Consider the following 25,047-nt stretch of genomic DNA (forward strand, 5'->3'; position numbering starts at 1 on the left):
CTTTCTACTACTCTGATTTCCTTTCTTCTTATTCCCAATAGAAAAGAACAGCAAAGAAGAAATAGGCCACAGCATATTGGATATTGTTTTCATTTTCAAAGAACCGATAAATCTTGGCATTTAGTTTTATTCACTGTAATGATCTCTCTATTCTCCCATAATGCTTTGCAGCTCTCCTCTATTTCAATAGAATAAGAATTTCTGAAACATATATGACATGAAAGATATTGTATAAGGCACAGGGAAAGTCACTGGGCTGATGATACACACCAAGTGTCTACCCTCAAGCTTACATTTTACTGGGGAAAACACTGGGTAAGCAGCTAAGGAGGATGCACATGGTTATTTAAGGAAAGAGAGAGCAGCATCAACTGGGGTGGAAATAAAGATAAGGAAAATGTTACCCTAGGAACCAGCATTTGAGTGAACACTTCAAAGAAAGCCAGAGAACTCCAAGGTGCAGAAGTAAGGACATCATATATAGAAAGGGGAATATTCTCATGGGAAGTAGGAATCTCTTCTTCCTCTGAATTCTCACTGTACTCTGTACTTCCATCAGTTCAGTTTTGGATCTTTAGTAATTTTGTCTTTTTCTTCTTTCCCTCACTAGCCTGAGATTTCTGGAGTTAGATTCTTGTTCTTTTCTTTATCCTCCTCAGTTTGATACTCCCCAAACATTCATCACCTGATATACATTGCTGACAAAAAGCAAGCAAGAGACTTAAGGCCTATTTAACCATTAGAGAAAATATGGTAACAAAAAGTTGGCCAAATTAGATTATAGATTGAAAGATCAGGAACAGAATGAAGTACTTTAATTCCTCTGACTATTTAGAATTTTAGTACTACTACTGGGACAAGTAAGCCCAGGAGCTCTAGGAAAACCAACTCTCCTCCCCCACTTCCCTGCCCCAGCCCTGCTTTCATCCCAGCCCCAACAGCCTTCAGTCTAGGGAAGCAATCCCTATAGATAGTGAAGAGGGGACCCCAGAACTCTGGAAATCCTTAAAGGAGAAAATCTGTTTCAACTCTGCCTCAGTGAGGGACCCCATCCCAAGGACAGTTTCATCTTTGTTATCTGGGTGAGGTCAGCTCAGTCCTGGAAATCCATTGAATTCAATTCAAATTCTAGTCCTAGCTGAAATCCAGCGTGGAGCTAATTTGGGACTCTACCCATGGCCCCGTTAGCTAAATCTCTCATAATAAAAAGAGCCAAACTAAAATCCTCCCTTTGCAGAGGTTCCAAACATGCCATGATATGCTATGCTTGGCACACCAAGGGCCTCTACCCACTGGAATACTCTTTCCAGTGCTATCCTTTCTTTACCTATTTCCCTAACCAGACTTTAACCTTACTTCCAGTCCCCATAATAAACCTCTTTTATCAATGTAGGTTTTTGGGTCTGTAAATTCCTTTATAGAGAACTTCTATGCTGCCAGAAGGGAGTCTCCAAAACTCCCTACCTCGCGCCGAATCCTAAGAGGTTGCAGCATAACTCCATTTGACTCCCTAAACCCCAAACCTGTCACTAGACCTCATTTAACTCCGGGACCACCAGAAACCCTAATTTCATTTGGTTTCCCCAAATCTAAACCTCATCAATAGGACCTGACAACTGCTGCCAAAGCCTCTTTACCCTTATAACCACAGCTACTGAAGTAAAAAAAGAAAGAAAGAAAGAAAGAAAGAAAGAAAGAAAGAAAGAAAGAAAGAAAGAAAGAAAGAAAGAAAGAAAGAAAGAAAGAAAGAAAGAAAGAAAGAAAGAAAGAAAAGAAAATGGAAAAAAAAAGTCCACAGCACCAAAGTCTATGGAATGATAAAATGGTTCAAAATTAGAAATAGATATGATTTTTATTAGTCATATGGCATTAAAGAAAATGCACTGCCAAGGATATCCTGAAAACTAGCTGATTGTTAAATTTTTAGCTAAGCAACTACTATAGAGAGGTGTTTTATTATTTTGTTAATTGTCTCAGTGTGACCGAGGTTGATATTCAAGGAGTCCAAACAAACCAGGCCTGTGACCCAAACCTGTTTTTGTATATCCAGGGCTAAATATGTTTTATGTTTGTAAATAAAGTTTTACTATATTTTAAAATGTAAAAACTAATCTTAATGAGAGTGGTTGGGTCAATAAGTATATTGTTGCTAGACTAAAGATAAGAGTCCAAATGAGTGATAGAAAAAATATCAATAATGCAAATCAAACTTAAAAGTGTGTTGTGACTGGTTATCACACGTTCAACAGCACCCCCTTGGTTTCCATTGCTTAGACATTGCACCTTACCAAAAATGAGACTTTCTATCCCACTAGTACCTAAAACTGCATCTTCTATCAGAATGTTTGCTTCAGAGCAAGGAGTAGCTCAGTTTTTCCATTTGTATTCCTTGCTTTTTTTTCCCCCAGGCAATCGGGCATGGGAAGTGGGGGTGAGGGAAGGGAAGGGGAAAGTGCTTAAGTTACTTGTCCAAGGTGACACAGCTAGTTAGTATCAAGTGTTGGAGGTCAGATTTGAACTAAGCTACTCCTGATCCCAGTGCCAATGTTCTATCTACTGTGCCACCTAGCCACCCCTCCCCTACTCTTAACATAGTGCTTTGCACATAGTAAGTGCTTAATAAATGTTTTAAAATGCTTTTATATTCATTTATTCAGACTGAAAAAGTCTTGGAAAGACCATGTGGTCTATACAAGGGCAATCTAACATTTCCTCCTCAAAGTCCTTGGGGACCTGATCTTTCATGTCTAAGCTCAAAGTTTATTAAATATCTACAGTGTGCAGGGCCTAGTGCTCCATGAAAAAACAAGTGTAAATTTTAGATAAGTCACAATTCCTTGTCATAGATGTGAGGCTAAGAAGGGCTCTTAGACTTCATTAAGTTCATCATTAAGTCCCTCACTTTATAGATAAGGAAATTTAGGCATGGAATGATTAGATGAATTGCCCAGAATTTAGATGACTAAAGGATGATTTGCATCTCAGCTCTCTACCTATGGGCCATCTAGTTGCCTTTGGGTTTATATTCTAGTAAAGATATATGATGAATAATACACGGATAATCATAACATACATAATAGTTAATTTTTTTGTTGTTTAGTCATTTTTCAGTCACATTCAACCAACTCTTCATGGGTTTTCTTGGCAAAGATACTAGAATGATTTGTCATTTCCTTCTCCAGCTCTTTTTATAGATGGGGAACTGAAGCAAATAGTTGACTAAGTGACACAGCTAATAAGTATCTGAGACCAAATTTGAACTCAGGAAGATGAGTTTACCTAACTCCAAGCCCAGCATTCTATCCACTGACCATCTAACTGTCCCTAAATAGTACATTGGAGACACGCAAAATAGTGGATCAGATAAGATCAAAGAAGACTTAAGCAAGCAGAAAAAATGATGGAGAGAGGTCACTCCAGCAAGAAAAAGTTTGAGTGGTAATATAGATGCCTATGCAAAGAAGCATAGTGGGGAACCTAGAATAGTCCAGTTGGGCTGGATTATAGAGAGAACCAGAGTAATGTGAGGGGCAGGGAGGATACTGCTGAACTGGGCAGAACTTTTCAAACTCCTGATAGAATTCTATTCTTCTTGTACAAAGCTTGAGAAACATTATTCAAGGTTCTGTGAAACCTTACAATAATAAAAACTATTTCATTTTTAGCATAATTTGAACTACCTGTTAGCAATGTTAATAGGGACAGAGGAACATTGAAATAAGCTATAAAGCATCAAGGGCTCCACCTACAACTGTCTTAGATAACGGGCAGATACTCAAGCTATCTTTCACATATCCTTTAATGCCACTATACAAGATATATTCATATGTTCATAACAACTTCCTCTTATTATCTATTCAAGATGGACAAAGAATATCAGTTTCTTATCTCTGCATTTTATCTTTTGAAGTCTATAGAGGTTCTCCTTTGGCTTTCCCTCCAAGTTAAATAATGTTATGCTAGTCCCTATGCCCAAAGGACTATAAAATTATGTCTACCTTTGTTCTAGCAGTGTATTATTGGGTCTATATGCCAAAGAGATCATAAAAAAGGAAAAGGATTCACATGTGCAAAAATGTTTGTGTCAGCTCTTTTTATGGTGACAAGAAATTGGAAATTGAGGGAATGCCCATCAGTTGGAGAATGGCTGAATAAGTTGTGTTATATAAATGTGATGGAATACTATTGTTATTGTTCTTTGAGAAATGATGAGCAGGTGCACTTCTTTAGAAAAACATGGAAAGACTTACATGAACTGATGCTGAGTGAAGTGAGCAGAACCAGGAGAACATTTTATACAATAATAGGAAAATTGTGTGATGATCAATTTTGATAGGCTTGGCTCTTCTCAGTAATACAATCACCTAAGATAATTACAGTAGACTTGTGATGAAAAATGCCATCCACATCCAGAGAAAGAACTATAGAGACTAAATGCAGACTGATGCATATTATTTTCACCTTTTTTTTCTTTCTCATAGTTTTTTTCCCTTTTGTTCTGATTTTTCTTTCACAAGTTAATATGGAAATATTTTTTAAATTATTATATATGTATAAGCTATCTCAGATTGCTACTAGTCTTAGGGAGAAGAGAAGGAAGGAAGGCAGGGAGAAATAAATTTGGAAATCATACAAAAGCAAATGTTGAAAATTATTTTATACATAATTGGAAAAATACTATTAAGTGGAAAAGAAATAATTCTCTCTTTTAAAAAATTCTAGCAATTTGGAACTATGCTCAAAAAGCTGTTAAATTGTGCATACCCTTTGACCCAGCAGTGTTACTACTGTGCTTATATCCCAAAGAGATCTTAAAGAAGGAAAAGGGACCTGTATGTGCAAGAATGTTTGTGGCAGCCCTCTTTGTAGTGGCCAGAAACTGTAAACTGAGTGGATGCCCATCAAATGGAGAATGGCTGAATAAATTGTGGTATATGAATGTTATGGAATATTATTGTTCTGTAAGAAATGACCAGCAGGAGGATTTCAGAGAGGCCTGGAGAGACTCACATCAACTGATGCTGAGTGAAATGAGCAGGACCAGAAGATTGTTGTATACTTCAACTGATCAATTCTGATGGATGTGGCCATTTTCAACAATGAGATGAACCAAATCAGTTCCAATAGAGCAGTAATGAACTGAACCAGCTACACTCCAGCGAAAGAACTCTGGGAGATGACTATGAACCACTACATAGAATTCCCAATCCCTCTATTTTTGTCCTCCTGCATTTTGGATTTCCTCCACAGGCTAATTGTACACTATTTCAAAGTCCGATTCTTTTTGTACAACAAAACAACTGTTTGGACATGTATACATATATTGTATTTAATTTATACTTTAACATATTTAACATGTATTGGTCAATCTGCCATTGGGGGGGAAGGAGGGGAAAAATTAGAACAAAAAGTTTGGCAATTGTCAATGTTGTAAAATTATCCATGCATATATCTGGTAAATAAAAACTATTAAATAAAAAAATTAAAATTAAAAAAAATTAATTCTAGCTCCTTTGGTTTTTCTTCCTACGCCTTTCACTTTGAAGGCTTGTTGTGGTTCTCAGCTTGAAGTATTTGAGAAGACAGGTAAAAACTGTCTGATTAGATGGCCAGGTATTAAAAAAAAATAGATGACAATGAATATTGTACTTTGGAGCATTGTATATTATCCCTCCCTTCCTACTCCTCAAGAAATTGTTTAGGCAAATGAGTATTTTTGCTTTTAAAAAAAAAATCCCCTTTGGATTACATATATTTTTATGTTGCAGAGAACTGCCTCTGCTAGTTGACCATTAAAGCCATGTGACTTTGTAGAAGATATTTAATCTCTTTGAGTCCCATATGTGAAATGGAGATAACAGTCATTGCACTACCTCCCTCTTAGGTTTGTTCTAAGCATTTTGTATAGAAAGAAAGAAAAGATCAATGATGAAATTCAAGCCTCACCTCTTTCATTTGCTGATTGTGTGACTCTAAATTATGTAATCTTTATGAAGCTTTGCTTTCTCATAAACAATTTAATGTTAATAATACCCATTCTCACTGTAGTAGCGATCAAAATATACAATGTATAAGAAAGCATTTTGGAAAATAATGGTAACTATGTATTAGTATCATGTTTATTGGACCCAATATGCTTTAAAAGGGGCTTGTTTCCTTATGACAACTGTAGTCATTTAATGTGTATAAATAGCAGATGCCCAGGCCAAGGTTTCACAGGGACTACTGCAGAGAGACTGGCCACAGGCATTTACCTGCTACGTACAACCAACCTGCCCTGTGCCACCTTGCAGCACTATTAAAAAGATTTCATAGTTTTATAAATGAGTTGATGTTTTTCAATCTGTATTTACTGGACATCCTTAGGCAGTGTATATATAGAATGAAAAAAAAATTACCAAATGCTTGCTAAAAACTAATTAAATGTTATTTATAGAGTAACCATGGTCTATCAATAATGCAATCTTGTCCCTCCACCCCACCCCCATAAAAAAAGAAAGAAATGAAGTCAGAACAGGCACTTCCTGTTCTTGAGAAGGTATCTTAACTCTTTGTGACCATCAGCTTCTTTTTCTGGGTTTTCATGAACCACCCTTTACTAATATATCTAAGATTTTTAGTAAAACTTGGGGTTAAGCTCAAAAGCCTGTTGTATAAAGATTATTCTCATCCATTTTTTGAAAAGCTGGCCATTTGTCCTTCTTTAATCTTTCAGGGAGAAGAGGTATGCTGGAATGAATAGGAAGCTGGTGATGGGAACCAAGACTGTTTGGGAAGACAAAATGGGAACCAGAGATCCTGCCTCTGACATATATATATCTTTGTAGGGTCTTTAAACTCCAGTATTCTAGGTAACTCTCTCTCTAGGACTTCAAGTTAGAGAAGGTCCTGACCTGAAAATGGTAGAGGTGATAGGGGTTGAGATCCCTTTAAGATTCCTTTCTGATTGCCCAATAACCATGGCTGACCTTGATTCACAAATCCTGGTCAAAAGCCCCCACTATCCGCTCAGCTTCCCACAGCCCCCACCTGATCTGAGCCTGCCAAGAACTTGGGGTACTGCCCATCTCCTTTTAGGTATAAAAGGGCCAAACTGGAGCTCTCTCTTTGCAGGAGCCCTTTCCCCCCAATACATGGTATCTTTCCGACTATGTAAGGATTCCTGCCTGTCCAGTGGCCACCTCTGGCCCTGACGTCTTTCTAACTGAGCTTTACTTCCAAATTCCTACAATAAACCTTTGATTTATCAATCTAGGTTTTTGGGCCTGTAAATTCATTTACAGGGGTGCGCCTAATGGGATTATCTTACTATCTTTGCACCAGCAAACGGGGTTACCCCTTTCCTTTCCCTCATCAGAGGGATTTTCTTCATTTAGGAGTTTCCTGTATCAATGAACTTTCTTTTCCCTCTCTTTATTTTCTAATAATATTATTCTCTACATGCCCAGAGATCCATCCCTTATAACAAAGAATAAAAAAGAAAGGGAGGGGGGAGGAAAATAACTAAATAGTTAGGTGGCACAGAGTATAGAGCTCTAGTCCTAGTGCTAGGAAGACCTAAGATCAAATATAGATTCATATTCTTGACCTCAGGTATACCCCTTAACCTTTGCCTCAGTTTCCTCGATTGAACAAGAATGATCATATATACCTTTTTTCCTAGAGTTGTGAAAGCCAAATAAGATAATATTTGTACAGTGCTTAGCACAGTACCTATTACATTGTTGTTCAGTTGTTTCAGTCATATCCAATTCATGCAATTTTCTTGGCAAAGATATTGAAGTAGCTTGCTATTTCCTTCTCCAGTAGCAAACAGATTAAGTGACTTGCTTAGGGTCACACAGCTAGGATATTTCTGAGGTTGGATTTGAAATCAGATCTCCTAATTCTAAGATCAGCACTCTACCATTGTACCACCTACTATCCCTAGTCCATAGTAGATGCTTAATAAATACTTGTCTCCTTCCCCTTTACCTGTCATCTCAACTAAGTTCAACATTACATTCAATGTTTCATATTCCTAGTATTCCATCCCCCTGCAAAAAGGGAGGGGGGGGAATTCAGTTCTCATGTCTCTTTTCAGGGGTCATTATACCATCAATATATTTTAAGCTTCAGATTTGTTCAGTGACCAGATTAGCTTGAGAAACAACGGAATAAAAAAAAAATGGCCATTACTAGAAGAGAAGCATTTTTAAAATGTTTCAACACATGTATTAAATAAAAATCAATCAAAGTAGCATATGAAGTGATTATACTGGTTCATTAGCTCCATTAATTATGATGTCTGCTCTATCTTCAGACTAAAAAAGGGATCAAAAAACAAAACAGATTTTCTTTCTTATTTCCCAAATGTTAGTGCTATGTGATTCAATGCTTTTCTCTTCCTTTATTATAAAATCCTGTCAAAACTTGGCTTCTAAAGTAACACTGTGACCTAATTACATCATCAGCAGATCTGTTAATTCAGCAAAACAATCCTGATTAGTACTGGGCTGAACAAATCAGTACTGCTATGTAGACACGTTAACTCTCATGTAGGGGACTAATGGACTCTCACAGTAAATGTGTTGTTGGAGTGGACTGTGCTAGCCAACAACCTAGCAATGAGGACACTAAAGGTCTCATTCTTTCCAAACTAGACTCTGTTCATAAAGGAATCTTCATGGATTTTAATATGCAAGAAAACTTCATTGAAAATTCAGATACAAGTGCATTTGTATGTAAAATTCTTTGTAAATGTTAAATGCTACAAGTTAGAGTGAAGCATGATTTAAGATCAAATTGGAAATATCTCCTTCCGTAAAACCCTGACATTTTCCCTGTTTCTTTTTTGTTAAACTTCTTGTCATTGAAACTAAAATACTCAAGTTTTATAATGGGAAATACTAATGAATGGTTTTGATTTTTTGGTCTTCTAATCCCCTTTAGTGCTTTTTTTGCCCCGTGAAAAAGTTGTGTATCATGGTGAAATAATTAGATTCAATTTTAAGTTTTGAGTATCTTTCTCTGCTTTTAAAATACATAACTTTGGTATATTTATATATTGTGTTATAAATTTATTTTGCTTATAATGGCATAAAAAGGAAGAGGCTTATTGTAATTGTTTTTGTTGTTTATTTAAAAGTTTTGTTCTTAATATCTATAGCATAGAACAAAGAAAAATAAAGACAAACTCTAAAAATAAAAAAAATAAAAAACAAATTAGACACAATCAAGTATAATAATGAACCAAATCAAGACCAACCTTTTCATATGTAAAATGTAACCCCTAAATAAGAAGCAAATAACATAGAAGTATACACTGAAAAATAATTTATAGAAAGCTACTATTTAAAAAAAATACTATCTATGTATTTTAAAAGAGAGACCTGCTATTATTTTTTTAAATAAACAAATAAGTTCCTGTAACACATAAAAATCCAAAGGTCCCATATTAAGTAAAAGGAACCCAGAAAATTAAGAAAATTTAAAGAAAACTTGGCCTTTCATGGTTGAAAAATATAAGTACTATTTCTTGTCTGTTTACTACTAATTTTTTTGTCTATCTCTGTTTCAGTCTCTCTTTTTAAAATATTTCACTCTTAAGGCAGTCCTTCATTCATCTGGAATGCCTAAAACTCAATTGCTTTGAGGACTCCATCAACTTTATAATTCTCTCCTGTCTATTTCATTCTTTTTTTTTCTTATTTTTTCTATTTCATTCTAAACTCTAAGGAGACTCCTCTGTGACTATTGGCAGTGACTAAAGTTAGCAATCAATCAACAAAGATTTGTTAAAATCCCAAGTAATTAAACAGAACAAAAGCATTTGCATTTAATGAATTGTTTTAAAAAGGGGCCTGGTTTTTTCAGCTTCATCTGCAGGTCTATATGAAGATTGATAAATCAGTTTTTACTGTTTTTTTAATAAAATCTAATTTGGAAAATAAACAAAAAGAATTGTTAAACACTTACTATACATAAAAGGCCCTATACTAGGCACTTTAAATAAACAAATGGAACTGTACTCAAAAAGTTTAATTTTGAATGAAAAAGATAGTATGTACCTATATTAGATATTTACAAAATATATCAAAGCTGATACAAGGTAAGCTTGGGGGCAAAGGCACTATCAGGTGGAGATGAAGAAAGGCTTTCTGCAGAAGTGGCATTTTGAGCTGAGTCTGAGTATCCCAGAAAGTGAGGGGTGGCCAGTGTAAAGGAATGAAGTCTGGACAAAAACAGTCATAAGTGAAGAAAAACAAATAGGTCATATAACTGGTCCATAGGATGCATGGAACAGTATAATGTGAAATAAGGTTGGAATAGCTAATAGACTAAGACCAGGTAATGAAGAGCTTTAAATCCTAAGTAAAAGAATTTATATTTTATTTTAGAAGTAATAGGGAATTTGTTGAGCTGGGAAAATGACATGGTCAAGTATTTTTTTCTTTTTTCTTTTAGTGTTCTTTTTAAAATTTTATTTGCCATTATAAACCATATTAAATAAAAACATTTTAATACCTAGATACAAAAGATGTATGTGAAGAACATGAATTTGTTAGATACAGTTTATCTTTTTAAAATGTATATTAAATTTATCATGGTGGAAACAAAATTGTTCTGTTCATCTCTTTTCAAACTTGGTTGTTATTCTGTATTTTTATAATGTTGATACTCTTTCCTCCCTTTTTTTTCCTATTTCTTCTTCCAGCATCGTCCTACTATATGTCTTGTTTGTCTTGACCACCACCATATCTAACTGCTTTGTAACCTTCCATAATCCCAGTCATCCAGATTCACAGAATCTCAACACTTGAGTGGTGTTGAGCTTGGTGGCTACCTAATTCAAACTAAATTGCTTTGGTACCATTTGCAATTTGGATTGGAGAAATAAAAGACCTGAGGCAGGAAAATCAATTAGCTATAGCCTAGGTGAGAAGCAATGAAGTCGCTATGAGAGTGGAGAGCTGTTGTGGAGATAGAAATGACAAGATTATATCTTATAAGGAGGGAACAGACTAAACCCTGTAATAAATGCAAATTCTTTGGGATGGAGAACTACCCTGGATTTTTTCCCATGATTTAGTATTCTCTTTAGTTATGGAAAAGGGGGAGAGGAAAGGAATGGGAAATTGACAGAATGTTCAGTGAAATCCTTCTAAGACTCAATGGGACTTGGAACAGGGTTATAGGACATCTCTTACATTGTGCAAGAAGGATGTTGCACAGTTATTCTGAGAGAAGGAAGAAAGAAAGGAAGGAGGGAATGAAGAAAGTAAAAAGAGGAGGGAGGGAAAGAAGGAAGGAAGGAAGGAAGGAAGGAAGGAAGGAAGGAAGGAAGGAAGGAAGGAAGGAAGGAAGGAAGGAAGGAAGGAAGGAAGGAAGGAAGGAAGGAAGGAAGGAAGGAAGGAAGGAAGGAAGGAAGGAGAGAAAGGAGGAAGGTGTGTAGACAGAGGAAGTAAATCTGAATTTGTTATCCTCCCTTTCACATAACTCACTGTCAGCAAGAGAATCTATCTGAAACTGTGACTCAATAGGATCCTATTGGCAGTTACTACTCTGCCTATCCTTCTATCTCTGAACCAAATTCTCATATATAGCAGATATAGCATAGGACTTGGAATCCACTTGATTCTGAATTCCCCTTGAAACACTAACTAGTTATATGACTTGAGGCAAGCAAATTAATCTTTTCTCAGCTTCAATTTCCTCATCTGTATAATGAACATAATAACATTTATTTCATAGTGTTGTTGTTATGATAGGTGAGATAATTAATATAAAAGAATTTTGCAAACCTTAACATGCTATATAAATGAAAGATAATAACAAAAAAGGTGGTGATTATAATGCCTGTGTTTCCAGACAGTCAAACACCCTTACTGAGTAATTTTATTCATGGTGGGGATCTTTATAATGGTGATCTATAAAGATTAGATAGAGAAGGGAACAAGCATTTATAAAAAACCTACTATGCTGTCAGATACTATGATGACCCCTTTTTACTAATATTTCATTTAATCCTCACTATAATCCTGTGATATAGGTGCTATTGTTATCCCTATTTATCCGTTAAGAAATTGAGGCAAAGTCACATAGCTAGTGTCTGAGGCTAGATCTGAACTTATTTTCCCTGGTTTTAGGACCAGTACAGGTCCATTGCACCTCCAGTTGCTTCTAGACAAGTTCTTGTATTATGATGGCATAATGAGAATGTTGCATCAGATGGTTTCTGGTTCCTTTCAGTTCTAACATGACCTTTTTAATCACATGAGTCAATGAAAGTACGTTTTCTCTAAAAAGATTGGTTTGTCAGCCCTTTTCATATTCACAATGATGCAAGTGAAGAAGGCACTGATAGCCTGTAACTAATCAATGTACAGTTCTAATGCTAGTAACTGCTTAGATGTGCTCTAATGCTGATGACCACACATATATATTCTATCTTTAAAAAGAATAGAAAGAATCATTTGTACTCATACAAGATTCCTTTAAATAAGAGCTTTCTTCATTCATTAATTTGGTTACAGATCATTGTAAAAAGGCTGGGGAGCTTGTGGGGGGGGTTCAAAGTATTTGGAATCACTGCTCATTGAAAAATGAAAGTTGTTAGCTCTTTATAACTAATTTCATTTATGTAAACTCACTGTTTTGCTTGAATTCAAATACAAGTATCTCTAAAATTATAACATAAATCAATAAAAATTATGTTTTATTTTAAAAACCCTAAAAACTGACATGCCTTTGACATTTAAACAACACATTTATAATGTAAAGCAAGGCACACTTGTATTTTTTTTCTCTTAGCTTTAGTATGATTTCTTTCAGACACTGAATACATGAGTTGTACTAAAATGCATAACTAGAATGAGGTAATGGACTTCTTTCTATTCTGGGCTCTCCTAATAATCCCCTAGAGTCAATTTCTCTATTCTTCTCCTTTTTTTTCCAACTGCCAAATGGATATATTCTGCAGGAGATAAATTATTAATGAGAGACCTGTCATAGTTTATGGTTCTAAAGACCCTAGAGTAAATATATAGAGAAAGGTTTTGAATCATAAACAAAAAATAGAATATATCAGTATTATTCTATATATTTTTTTGGCCAAAAGTAGTCTTAAAGGCTGGATTCGATAGTATAAACTCTTAAAAGCACATATACTTCTGGGAATTGGGAATATGAGAGATTTTTTTTTCCTTTTCCTTTTTAGAGTCAATTTTTCAAAAAGGAACTAAATATTGAATTTTAAAAAATCAAAATCATATTCATTATTTTTCTAGGAATATTTGTCCATGCAGCTAAAATTAAATTAGGATGAATGATAGTTTTGGTTATTGTAGGCCTGAAGCTGAGGTTTGTTTTGTTTTGTTTTTAATTTTTTGATCACATCTACAAAATACTAAACTATGCAGTCAATACAGTGAATATGGAAAATGCTTCATTGAATTCATGTGAAATTGGCATATAATAAGGAAGGAAAGAAGGAAGGAAGGAAGGAAGGAAGGAAGGAAGGAAGGAAGGAAGGAAGGAAGGAAGGAAGGAAGGAAGGAAGGAAGGAAGGAAGGAAGGAAGGAAGGAAGGATTATTTGAATTTGATGCTTAATGTGTTGAATGGTTTGATCTTATATACCTGAAAGAGGTTTTATCATCAAATTAGCTTAGGCAAATGATGGAAAAAATTACTTTCTAGTATTTTGCAAAGATTTAACCTATCTCTGAAATTGAGATTTAAATTATACAGAAACAGTAAGATGCAAATGAAAACTAGTCATTAAATACAGCCTATAGAGCTCAGAAAATGCTCAGAAAAAGAATTTGTCTCTCAACTGTATGTATCACAGTAGTGAAGAAGGCTTGAAGGATTGATTTACTTTGGACAAAACTCTACCTAGTTTTCCATTTTTACTCAGAACACAATGGATTGGAATGTCATTGCTCAACATGTTTGTAGAATGGAATTACTTCCTTTTGAGCAGCTGGCTTCTTGATCAGTAGGGAGAGATAGAGCACATAGAGCTCTCATTTTCCATTAAGTAACTCATGCATTCATTCCATAAATTTTTACTGTGAACCTTTTCTGTTCAAGGTTCTATATTGGATATTTTAAGATATCATGGGACCAATCTGGATCCCTCATTTTATAGATGAGGAAACTACAGGCCCACAGCATTTAAATGACATGCCTAAGATTCCATCATGGTATCTTTGTAATGGCTGGCCAGTCAAGGGAGTCATTTTTGGTGACATGCTGTTCTGCCCTGCTGAAAATCTTGTTGCTTTTGTCCTCCTTCATAACAGTTAGCAGTTCTTGGTATACTACTTTATGATTCAGGAAGCCCTTTATAGACATTATCTCATTGATTTGCTCAGCATAATAGGGTAAATTATAGTTTAGTTGGTATATTGTTCACTGGAGTCTCAACAAAAGCAACATTATCCTTATATTTTTAAACATTCCATAACTATCACCTGCCTTCCCCCATCCTCCCACCCAACCCCAGTGGCTATTACAAGTAGAAGTGGGGGAAGTTGTTAGTCTTCTGCCCCACCTCCACTGTTCCAGGGACTGAAAAAATTTTTTGCATCCTAGCAATGGAAAACTGAGACAAGTATATTAGATCCTAGTTTCCTATGCTTCAGATCCTTTTTGGCAAACCATCTGCATACAAAGGCCATCTGGCTCAACCTACTTTATTTTTAGAGGAGGAAACCAAGGCTTCAGGGGTTTAAGATACCTTTCCAAAGCCATAGGATGGTACTAGGAGCAATCAAGTCAAACCAAGTTTGATTGGTTTATTCCATCAAGCAATACCGCCTACCTCATAACAAATTTTCTATTTTTCCTTAGCCTCCAAAAGATCTCCTCTCCCTCCTTTCCCCTTTGGATTCTCCTATGGCTCAGTCAAAGCAACTGAATAGAACAAACTCATACAAAGATGAATTCCCAAGGTTCTCTCACAGGGAACCTGGGATTCACATCTCTGTCACTGACTCACTCCATAACCTAAGGCAAGGGTGAAGCTTCCCTTTTGTCTTTGCTACCTCCCCTAGCAGTTCAGAACCTAATAATAATGCTGATCTCATAACATGTCATGAAAGTATATCCTCTGTTTGGGTGAAATGATTCAGTCTTGAAGTGCTGTATGCCAAACAAAATGTGAACTTCACAGCTAAGTATCTCTTTGTAATGGGATTTGATACTAAAGTACTAAAATACTGTCATCATCAAGAAGCCTTTCACAATCTTCCCCTCACACATCTTCCTCTCAGTCTTACTGGTCCATTTGATAGTCTTTATATCCTTCTTTCCCCTCTCCTGATTTTTTTTTTTTTGCTCAGCAAAAAATGCCTAGAATGTTGTCCTTCCTCAGCGCTGTACAAAATATATGATCTGAGAATTGAAGAAAGTCAGGGAAATTAAGAAGTAAAGGTGAGGATGGATAGAATTCTAGTCATAGGAAAAGGGGTGAGGTTATCACTTGCAAAGATAAAGGGATGGAAGATCCTTTCAATAGTGACTGTTCTCTACTTCCCCTCCCCCTACAAATCATGTTTTATTTACTTTACATATACTTTGTATATACTTCTTGGCATATGAAACATTCTCCTCTCCTCCCAGTAAATTGTAAACTTCTAGAGGGCAGGTCATTATATCCCTCACATCCTGTCATGATGCCTGACTTATTGACTGAGGAATGAATGAAAGAATGACTGCATTTAGAACTCTGGCTCTTAGTTGAGCTGTCCAGAGAAATTAAGCTTGTTACAGCATATGTGGCTTTCAGGCGGATACAAAGCACTCAGCCAGTGTAGGTATGAGGCACCATATAATGTATAAGTGTTCTGATCTATTTAGACACTTGGATGAAACACCATCATCTATCAGACACAATGCTGATGGAGGCAGGGTTTAGGTATTTTTGCTCAATTAGCTGAACCCTCATCATGCTCTATGGAGCTCCAAAAAGTACATCCCAGAAAGTTAATTTTTTTTATTTCTGGAAACCAAAGAAGGGAATGAAGAGCTAATGGGGTCCTAAGAAATCATCTAGTCCTTTAAAGTAAAGGCATCTTCAATTATTTGATGGACTCTTCATTTCTAGCACAATGCCTGGAATGTAATAGGTACTTAAAAAGATTTGTTCAGCATCAACAAACATTTATTAAGCACCATTATGTGCAGGGTGCTGAGCTATAAGTTGAAAATACAAAGAAAGGTAAAAAAAAAAAAAAGCAGCTTCTAGTCTAAAGAAGGTAACATAAACATAAAAATAAATAACATGAATAAATCCTAACTATTAAATGGAGGGCAATTAGATTTATCTGCTTGATGTCCAAAGGCAGAACTAGGATCAGTGGTAGAAATTGTGAGGAAACAGATTTTGGATCAGTATATGAATTAACCACCTTACAATTTGAGCTGTCCAAAAATAGAATGGCCTATCGAAGGGCAGCAAGTTATCTTTCAATAGAGATGCTCAAGCAGAAGCTGGATACCCACTTGTCAGATGTTATAGGAGAAATTCATGTTTTGAGTAAAGATTGGACTTCATGGCCTCTAAGTTTTTTTCCAAATATGAAGTTTCTTTGATTCTATAAAATGTGGGCTTACTATAAAATATTAAGCAATTTGTCCAAATTTAAACAGCTTGGCCCAGAAGCAAGAATACTGACACAGAACTAGGATGTTAAACCAAGTCTCCCAACTCCCAGACCACATATTTTCCAGTACCCCTACTATCATGTACTTTCTTATGCAGGCTTTTGGGAATTCTCAGTCTGGACTTTGAGTTCCTTTATCAATTTCCTCCCTCTCAACTATCTCATCAACCTTTTATTTTTCCTCCCCACATTATTCCCTATATAGACTTCCTATTCTAACTAGATTGATCAACTTTCTATGTCTTGTTCCTGATCTTAAACCTTGATAGATAATCTTCATCTGGAATCTCCTCTGTCCTTTGCCAGCTCATGCCCTTTATACTCCATTCCTACTCAAACTCACATCTTCTAGGAAGTTTCTGAAGGCCCATCCCACTCTGATCACTTTTTTCTCCCTGTGTTTATGAGCATGCATAATTCTAATTTCTTCATATCCTCCTAGTATGGGAGTGGGGGCAGGGAGATGGTTTCTATGTTGATATATTTATACAATGAGGACTTACCAGTTATTGCAAGACAGAAGCTTTATTTCAGGACCCAAATAAGTTCATTCTAAGAAATGAAAACCCAGGTGCTTGTCTTGATATTCATCTGGGTGGGGCTAAGGGGGCAGACTAAAGAGATCAGAAACAGGTTGGGTTAGGGTGTGTTTATTACATCAAGAGGCTTGAGAAGGACTTGGCAGCAAGGTGGACAAGATGAGAAAGTTGGGCAAGTGGAAAGTGATGGACAAACTTCTTTCTGGGTGAGGGATTATTGGATTCTGCAAGTTTGTGTGTGTGTTTTGTGCATACACGTGCATGCACACCTACATGCACACAGTCGTGCCTATGTCACAATATTTTAGAATAGTAGGTTAAGAAGCAGGTGTGGGACAGAAGGCTGAATAATGAGGGCCATTTCAATTCCTCTGACTGGCTGACATTGAACACTGCAGCACACTGCAGGGGGTGACTTAACATATGAAGTCTTGATTTCTGAATCCTTGAAGTTGATAGTGGAGAAATGATGAACTGAGGAAAATTATTTTGTTCTTCTTACCAAGCCAATAGATAACAGACATTCCTCAACCCTTTGTTATTCCTTTTAAAAAATCCAAAACTTACTTTTTTCCCTTAATATCACATGAAATTTCATCTGACAATTTATTTTCCCAAATGTAGAATGGAAGATAAAATACCATGAATAATAGGAATTACTATTCTAGATTTCTAAATTGTGAAGAAATTAATTAAATATCTTACAGTGTTTCTGAGTTAAAACTATTGTGCATGTTTTTGTTGTCTTGTGACCATATGATAAAAAATAGTATCTTATTTTTCTAAATACATATATATGATCTTATTTTTATTATTTTTACAGGTTGGAGCCAAGAAACAGGTCAAAACCTAGCTTTCAAATTGTTTGACCTCAGAGAAGTCATTAACTTAGAAAATTCTAAGTCTCAGTCTCCTCAGTCTGTAAAATAGAGAAAATATATTATCTACTTCACAGGAAAACAACTTGTAAACTGTAAAGCAAGTATATGTGTAATTTAGCTATCACGTGGGGCCTATGCTATTTGATTGCCTTATAAAAGTAATTGTTCAAGAAAAATCATCCATGTAGATAAATTTCTGTGTAGAACAGTGGATCTTAAACTTTGTGGTGTGTTATGATCCTTTTGGCTTTTTGATGAAGCCCAGAAAGCTATTCTCAAAATGTTTTAAAATTTCTAAAAATATATAAAATTAAATACATAAGATTACAAAGGAAGCCAATTATTCTGAAATATAATTACCAAAAAAAAAATTTAATAAGTCCATTGGCCCTGGGTCTAGATGAGTCTCTCAGGAAACCGAATGGTTCCTTAAGTCATTTCTTCGTGGTGTGGGGATTTGAATGAAAGTGAAATAAAGTTCATGAATTGAAGTTCCAATTTCCTTAAACAGAATATAAAGGCTTGGAGGTGGGCGGGGAGAATTTGAATTCAGGTTGGAGGAAAGCAATTTCTGGCACCTCGGGGAGTGCCCATCACTCCTCCTCTCATTTAGGCCCCCCTCCCTCCTATTCCGAAACTGAAGGAATTGCCGTCCTTCCCAGGTTTGGGTCGCACTGCAGAATATCTACAAAGATGTTTGACTCACCTGAGGTTCGATCATCCACCCCTGCTCCCTCCTCTCTCCAGAGACTGCAAATCGAAAAGCCGAGTAAACAGGTATCTTTTCTCGGATGCTGTACAAGGTGGCAAAACGCTCCTTGCCGTTGTATTTTTGACAGATTTTCACGTGGAAAGGCTGAGCCAGTCCTTCTGGCGGGGTCTCTTCGTAAAAGAACTTGTTACATTCAGCAAAACCGACTTCATCTTCTCCGACAATTCTGCCCTCTACAAGCCAGGAGAAAACAAAGAGGCTTCCGAGGGGAAGGAGAGATGCTGGTCTCATATTGGACTTCCTGAAATTGACTGTGCCCTCCCTCAGCGATCTGGGCTGGGGGCTCCCTCTGAGGTCTTTGACTGGAAAGAGCAAGAAACCCTGCAAATGGATTGGAATCTGGGAATGGTTTACAAGGGAAATGAAATCCGAAACCCAGCCCTTCCCTTCTGGGAGTGGACTCTTTCTACAGGCAGGGCACTGCCAAACTGCATGGAAGCCGTAGGGTGTCACGGGCTGCAGAGACAAATCAGCAACTAGAGGCTGTACCTTTGGGTTCCCCCACTGGTGATGGCTGGAAGGACTTGGGCTGAAACTATCAGATTGTGTCAGGAAAGAACTGTTTCAAGGAAGCTCAGGTCCTAGGAGATAGGGGCTTCCATCCCTTTTACTTTCTTTCTTTCTTTCTTTCTTTCTTTCTTTCTTTCTTTCTTTCTTTCTTTCTTTCTTTCTTTCTTTCTTTCTTTCTTTCTTTCTTTCTTTCTTTCTTTCTTTCTTTCTTTCTTTCTTTCTTTCTTTCTTTCTTTCTTTCTTTCTTTCTTTCTTTCTTTCTTTCTTTCTTTCTTTCTTTCTTTCTTTCTTTCTTTCTTTCTTTCTTTCTTTCTTTCTTTCTTTCTTTCTTTCTTTCTCTTTTTTCCTTCCTTCCTTCCTTCCTTCCTTCCTTCCTTCCTTCCTTCCTTCCTTCCTTCCTTCCTTCCTTCCTTCCTTCCTTCCTTCCTTCCTTCCTTCCTTCCTTCCTTCCTTCCTTCCTTCCTTCCTTCCTTCCTTCCTTCTTTCCTTCCTTCCTTCCTTCCTTTTCATTTTTTTGGGGTGGGTTGATCACAGTGGTCAGGATATAAATAGCTAAATGTATATTTAGGATGAAAACATAGGTTTTGGTGCATAGCTGATCTGTCTCCTGAGAAAATGCTGTCCAGAGCACAGTGTAAGGGCTAATAGGGAATTAAAACTTAGCATTAAGTATAGACTGTACACCAAATGTGTGTGTGTGCATATATATATATATATATATATATATATATATATATATATATATATATATATATATAAAGCAGTAATGTAGTTGTTCTCCAGTGGAAAATTTCAGAGGAAAAAAATATGAAATGTGATTATAAGGGAGTAAGACTGATTTCTATGTGTTACATGGCATTTATTTCATTATTTTACAATTAATCTGCATATGTATAACTCCTGAAATTGCCTGTTGAATGGAAGAACAATTAGCAATTTTCTGACTTGTATCATAAAGGATAATGATGAGCTAATTTAAGCCTCATTCCTTCTCATGGTTGTCAGTACATGAAAATTATGGACTTGTGCAAAGGCCAAATGCTCTAGCCCCCTAGTAAAAGTATAAATCCCCTCACTAATAGCTTTAAGAAGTGGTTCCCTAGCTTGTTTGAAAAGTTGTATTAGATGACTAGCTACCTTCTGAGTAACATATTCCTTTTTCAGACAGTGCTAATTATTTAGGAGTTTTTATTAAACTAATACTTTCATCCATTTGTCAAGGTGTTGAATAAATTTTGTGTTCTTTCTGTGAAATGAAAGCAATAAAATTCAAGTATACTTCTGGAAATTCAAACATTTTTAGAATTTACCCTGTTGTTTCTCAAAAAGTTATATAAAATTTATCCTTGCAATCACATGCACTTACAAGAAGATTATCTCCAATCACTCTTACCAAGCTAAGAATCCTCCAAGCAAAGAATTAATACCATGTCACCGGCTTTGATTATGAGAAATATTGTTATTCTGATAGTCTTACTTAGGTCAATGTTAGCTTTAAATCAATTACAATTTGAATGCTTTAGATACAATTAGCTACATTTAACCTTCTTTTCTCTTGGAGTGTGTTTGCCTTTTCTTCATTATGACAACCTATATACTTTTTCCACTTTCAGTACTCTGATCAAAATTCATTTCTCATATAAAAACCTCCCATATGGCTCCAGTAATGTCTTCATATTATATTCATAGTTAAATGATGGTAATTAAACAAACAAACAACTTCTTTTCAAAGACAAATTAATTTCAATGCACATCATTCCTCTGATTTTTTATCCATCACAGATAAGTATATATAGAAGTTATGTGGCCAGTATATGTATATACTGAAGTATGAAATGAACTAAGAAATAGTAATAAAACCAGATTTAATAATGACATACTGAAAAATACTAATTTATTAAGCTTATATTCATTTTGTTATTTCTAAAAAATCTTACTTGGCTTGACTTGTAGAATACTAGTAAATAAATTAGGATTAGTCAAAATTTGTCAAAAATACCTTACATATTTAATACTTAATAATTTAATGCTTAAATAAGTATTTGAGATTATTAATGGATCTGAGAAGGTAGAAATTATATTATAACACTGACTTTATTTTTTTAGGAAAAACCAAACCCAAGAAAACCAGACTTAACCGGCTGGTGGAAATGAGGAAATGGTATGCTGAAATAAGAGGATTATGTTCCTGCCAGACCTTGAGCTCTTAAAAAAAAGAATAAAGAATGAGTCATACTCAACTGAAATGTGGGTAGAGTTATCCTTTTTCCAGACAAACTGAACTAAAGATGATGGTGATGTTAAAAAGTACTCTTAGAGAATTAATTTCATATGAGATTACAGGCTGTTTCTCTCTGTCTCTGTCTCTGTCTCTCTATTTCTTCCCTTCTTCCTTTCGCTTAGCTGTCTTTTCTCCTTTTTACTTCTCCCCTATTTAAACAGCATCTTAAGAAAATATCAGATCTAGGAAACTTTCAGAAGCTGTAGCATATAGAATGAATATTTATAATTCATTACAGAATTATATCCTAAAAATGTCTGAACAAATGATCTCATCTCACTTCTCTGAGCCTCCCTTACCTCATTTTTAATACATTTTTGCTATTTACTTATTCTTTGAGTAAAATCTTTGAATCAGAGGCTAATTACAGATAAAAATAATTTTGGCCAGTTCAAATATTCATGTTCTTCCCTCCCCTCTATTTATACCTATCTATCCAAGTGCAGATGTCAAATTTTCTCCATTGCATCACCAAAATATCCCTGAAATCTATAACCTTAATTTCTACCCCCTTTCCTATGATTATAATTAGCTTAGTTCAATCAACTCTTACTATTTTCTCTTATTGCAATAGGCTTCTAATGGATGTTCTATCTACTTGATTCTCCCTTCTCCAATTCAATATCTTTCACATTTGCTGAATGTGTTGTAGAACACAGTTCTCAAATCCTCTTGCCTTTTCTCTTGCTTTCTCACCCTTGTAGGTGACAGAATAGATAAAAACTAGATTTGGAGTCAAGAGGACCTGAATTCCAATTCTCCAGACATTAACTTAGCTGAAAATTTCCACATTTATAAGATTTATAAGATTATAAGAAATGGTGGGGTTTCTTGCTTTCTAGAATTCATTCCAGCTTTATATCTCTGAATGAATGCCCTCTTCACTAATCACTGTCTTTTTAATTTCTCCCCTTTCTTTGAGATTCAACTCACATGTTATCCTCCTCATAAAAGCCACCTCTCCTAACCTAAAAGTGTCCTGATACTTCTTAAATTTCTGATAGCACTCTTTATAGAGATTGGGCTAGCTTTGTTTTTAAAATCTTATCTGTAAGATAGGCATTTATGTACATGTCTTATCTTTACTACTAGATTATAAATTCTTTAAGAACTGCCCTGTGCTGATTTCATTTTTGTATAAACAAATTTTGTATAAAAAATAGAAAAATACATCTTAAGAAAACACTTATTAAATGTTTAATTGAATATTCTTTTCTAGATTTATCTTTATTTTTAATCTGAACATTTCATGTCGTCTGCTTTCCCAAAATTCTCTAATAAATACCAATACGTCTATTGTGTTTTGCAGGTACTTTAGTTATATTCTATGATTTAAGCCTCACAACAGCTGAATTATTATCCCTCATTTGATGAGTAAGGAAACTGAGTCTTGGGGATACAAATTGACTCACCCAAGGCGGAGTAAGGACTGACTCAAAGTCCTTTTGCTATTTCCAGTATAATATCATCCACAGTGTCTTTTTGTTCACAGGTGAAGCAGTTTATTATATGGGTGTGAATGGTATTGAAGACTGACTTACATGGCATGAGTGGGCACCCTCTAGGCTTTATTCCCATTTTCACAGATCCTGGGCCTTCAGAAATGACATCTTTCAGACTGATAGTATTGGAAATAGCTGCTGACAATAGAATGCTGCAATCTTCCCACTCACTTCTAATGCTGCTTCTTATTTTTGTGACTTTGGGAAAGTCAGTCTCTATAGGCCTAAGTTTTCTCATCTTTAAAAAGAAAGGGCTAGACTAGATGACTTCTGAGTTCCCTTCTAGCTCCCATCCAGCTATTATTCACTGTTTTGATATAAGAAGCTTAGTATTTCCTGGCAATCAATCCATCAAGGAGCATTTATTAAGTTCAAGGGTTCTAAGCAATGCCCATACAACAAAAGGCAGAAGTAATCTTTTCCCTGAAGGAGCTTACATTCTAGTAGGAGAGAAAACATTATAAAAATTAGGTGCATACAAGATACATACAGAGTAGATGAAATTTAACTTGACAGAGGAAGACATTAGTAGCAGGGGAGACCTGGAAAGTCTTCTTCAGAAAGTAGTATTTGAGCTAAGTCTTGAAAGAAAGCCAGGGATTCTAAGAGATGGTGAGAAAGTGGAAGGTTTCAGGCATGGGGTACAACAAGTTCAAAGCCTTGGAGTCTGTACATAGAAAGCCACATAGCAAGAATGTAGTTGGATTACTGTAGTACATGTGAAGGGAAGTAAAGTGTGAGATGACCAGAAAGATAGGACGGAGATGAGTTGTAAAGAGTTTTAAATGACAAAGGATTTCATATTTAATACTAGAAGTAATGAGACATTGGAATTTATTGAATAGAAGATGTCATGGTTAGGCTTTCACTTAAAAAAAAATAATTTTGGCAGTGGTGTGGAGGATGATTTAGCATAAGGGAAAATTAGGCAAGAAGACCAATAGTCTGTAATAATCTGATCAAACATGTCAGTGTGTTTGTGAAAGACTAAAGAGAGTAGGTCAAAGACATTATTTCTTAATCCCAATTTCCCATGTAAAGGGAAGGGAGAGGGAGAGGAGAATGTGAATATCTCAAGCAATGATCCCAGAAACCACACTTCTAACCAGAGAAGGGAAATATTTTGGGAAAGGGTAGCATATACGTGAAAGACTCCAAGGCCCAAGTTTAAGAATTCCCAGGTTTGAGAGTCTCAAGTCTCTCTAAGACAGAGAGAAGGATATTTCTTTATCTGACACTCTTCTTGGAAAAAAAGAAGAAAAGGATCATCTAGACTAGTTCTATGCAGTGTCTTTCTTGGGGAACAATGCCCATAAAGATTCAGTGGGAGGGGTATTGCTTACTCAGCAATCTTCCAAGGTATGTTTATCTTCTGGGGTCAGTTTAAACCATGAGATAGTGTTACAAGTTGTGGGGGTGAAGGTTATATGGGAAAGTATATCAAAGGTTTGGTCTAATAGTAACCCTAAGAAGACTTAATGGGCTATTTGAGTGTTTTATGTGGTTCTATGTTTATTGGCTTCTGTGGCTCCTGCTTAATTCTGAAGCTTATCCACTTGATTCGAAAGCTTAGCTTTATTTAGGAATTCTTCCTCTGAATTTAAAAGACTTGACTCAAGAGTTTTTCTGCCTAAGAAATCCTCTATCACTTATATCATGACTACAGCTCCACTGCTACCAGCACATATTCCTGCAGCCCCCTTCATGGATTTGAGTCTCTTTTTGTTCCATTATTGTTTTCATCCACTGCTATTCCCGGTACCATGGGATTCCCCTTTATTTGGTTTGATGAGGTACATAGTTCTCTGAAGACTCGCAAGACAGGACTTTTATATAAGAAACTGAAGTATAGTCTCACTCTCAACTCTATTTAGCTCAATCATGAGCTCTCCAGTTATGTTGGGTGGCCAGT

At 35.8% G+C, this 25,047-nt stretch overlaps 1 protein-coding gene and 1 long non-coding RNA gene across 2 annotated transcripts in view; one reads left to right on the forward strand and one right to left on the reverse strand.

Moving 5' to 3' along the window:
- ENDOD1 (endonuclease domain containing 1) overlaps window positions 1-19,278 on the reverse strand; it is a 33,909-nt gene extending 14,631 nt beyond the window's left edge. Inside the window, exon 1 of the mRNA XM_074304482.1 lies at window positions 18,777-19,278. Coding sequence (XP_074160583.1) covers window positions 18,777-19,073 — 297 coding nt within the window. The 5' untranslated portion in view covers window positions 19,074-19,278. The remainder of the gene's footprint in view (window positions 1-18,776) is intronic.
- Window positions 17,328-18,848, forward strand: LOC141563427 (uncharacterized). Its single transcript, XR_012488418.1, has 2 exons — window positions 17,328-17,395; window positions 18,733-18,848. It is a non-coding gene; the product is annotated as an uncharacterized LOC141563427 (long non-coding RNA).
- Window positions 19,279-25,047: the final 5,769 nt, after the last annotated feature.

This window comes from Sminthopsis crassicaudata, chromosome 3 (assembly GCF_048593235.1).
Source record: "Sminthopsis crassicaudata isolate SCR6 chromosome 3, ASM4859323v1, whole genome shotgun sequence".
In the NCBI taxonomy this organism is placed as follows: Eukaryota; Metazoa; Chordata; class Mammalia; order Dasyuromorphia; family Dasyuridae; genus Sminthopsis; species Sminthopsis crassicaudata.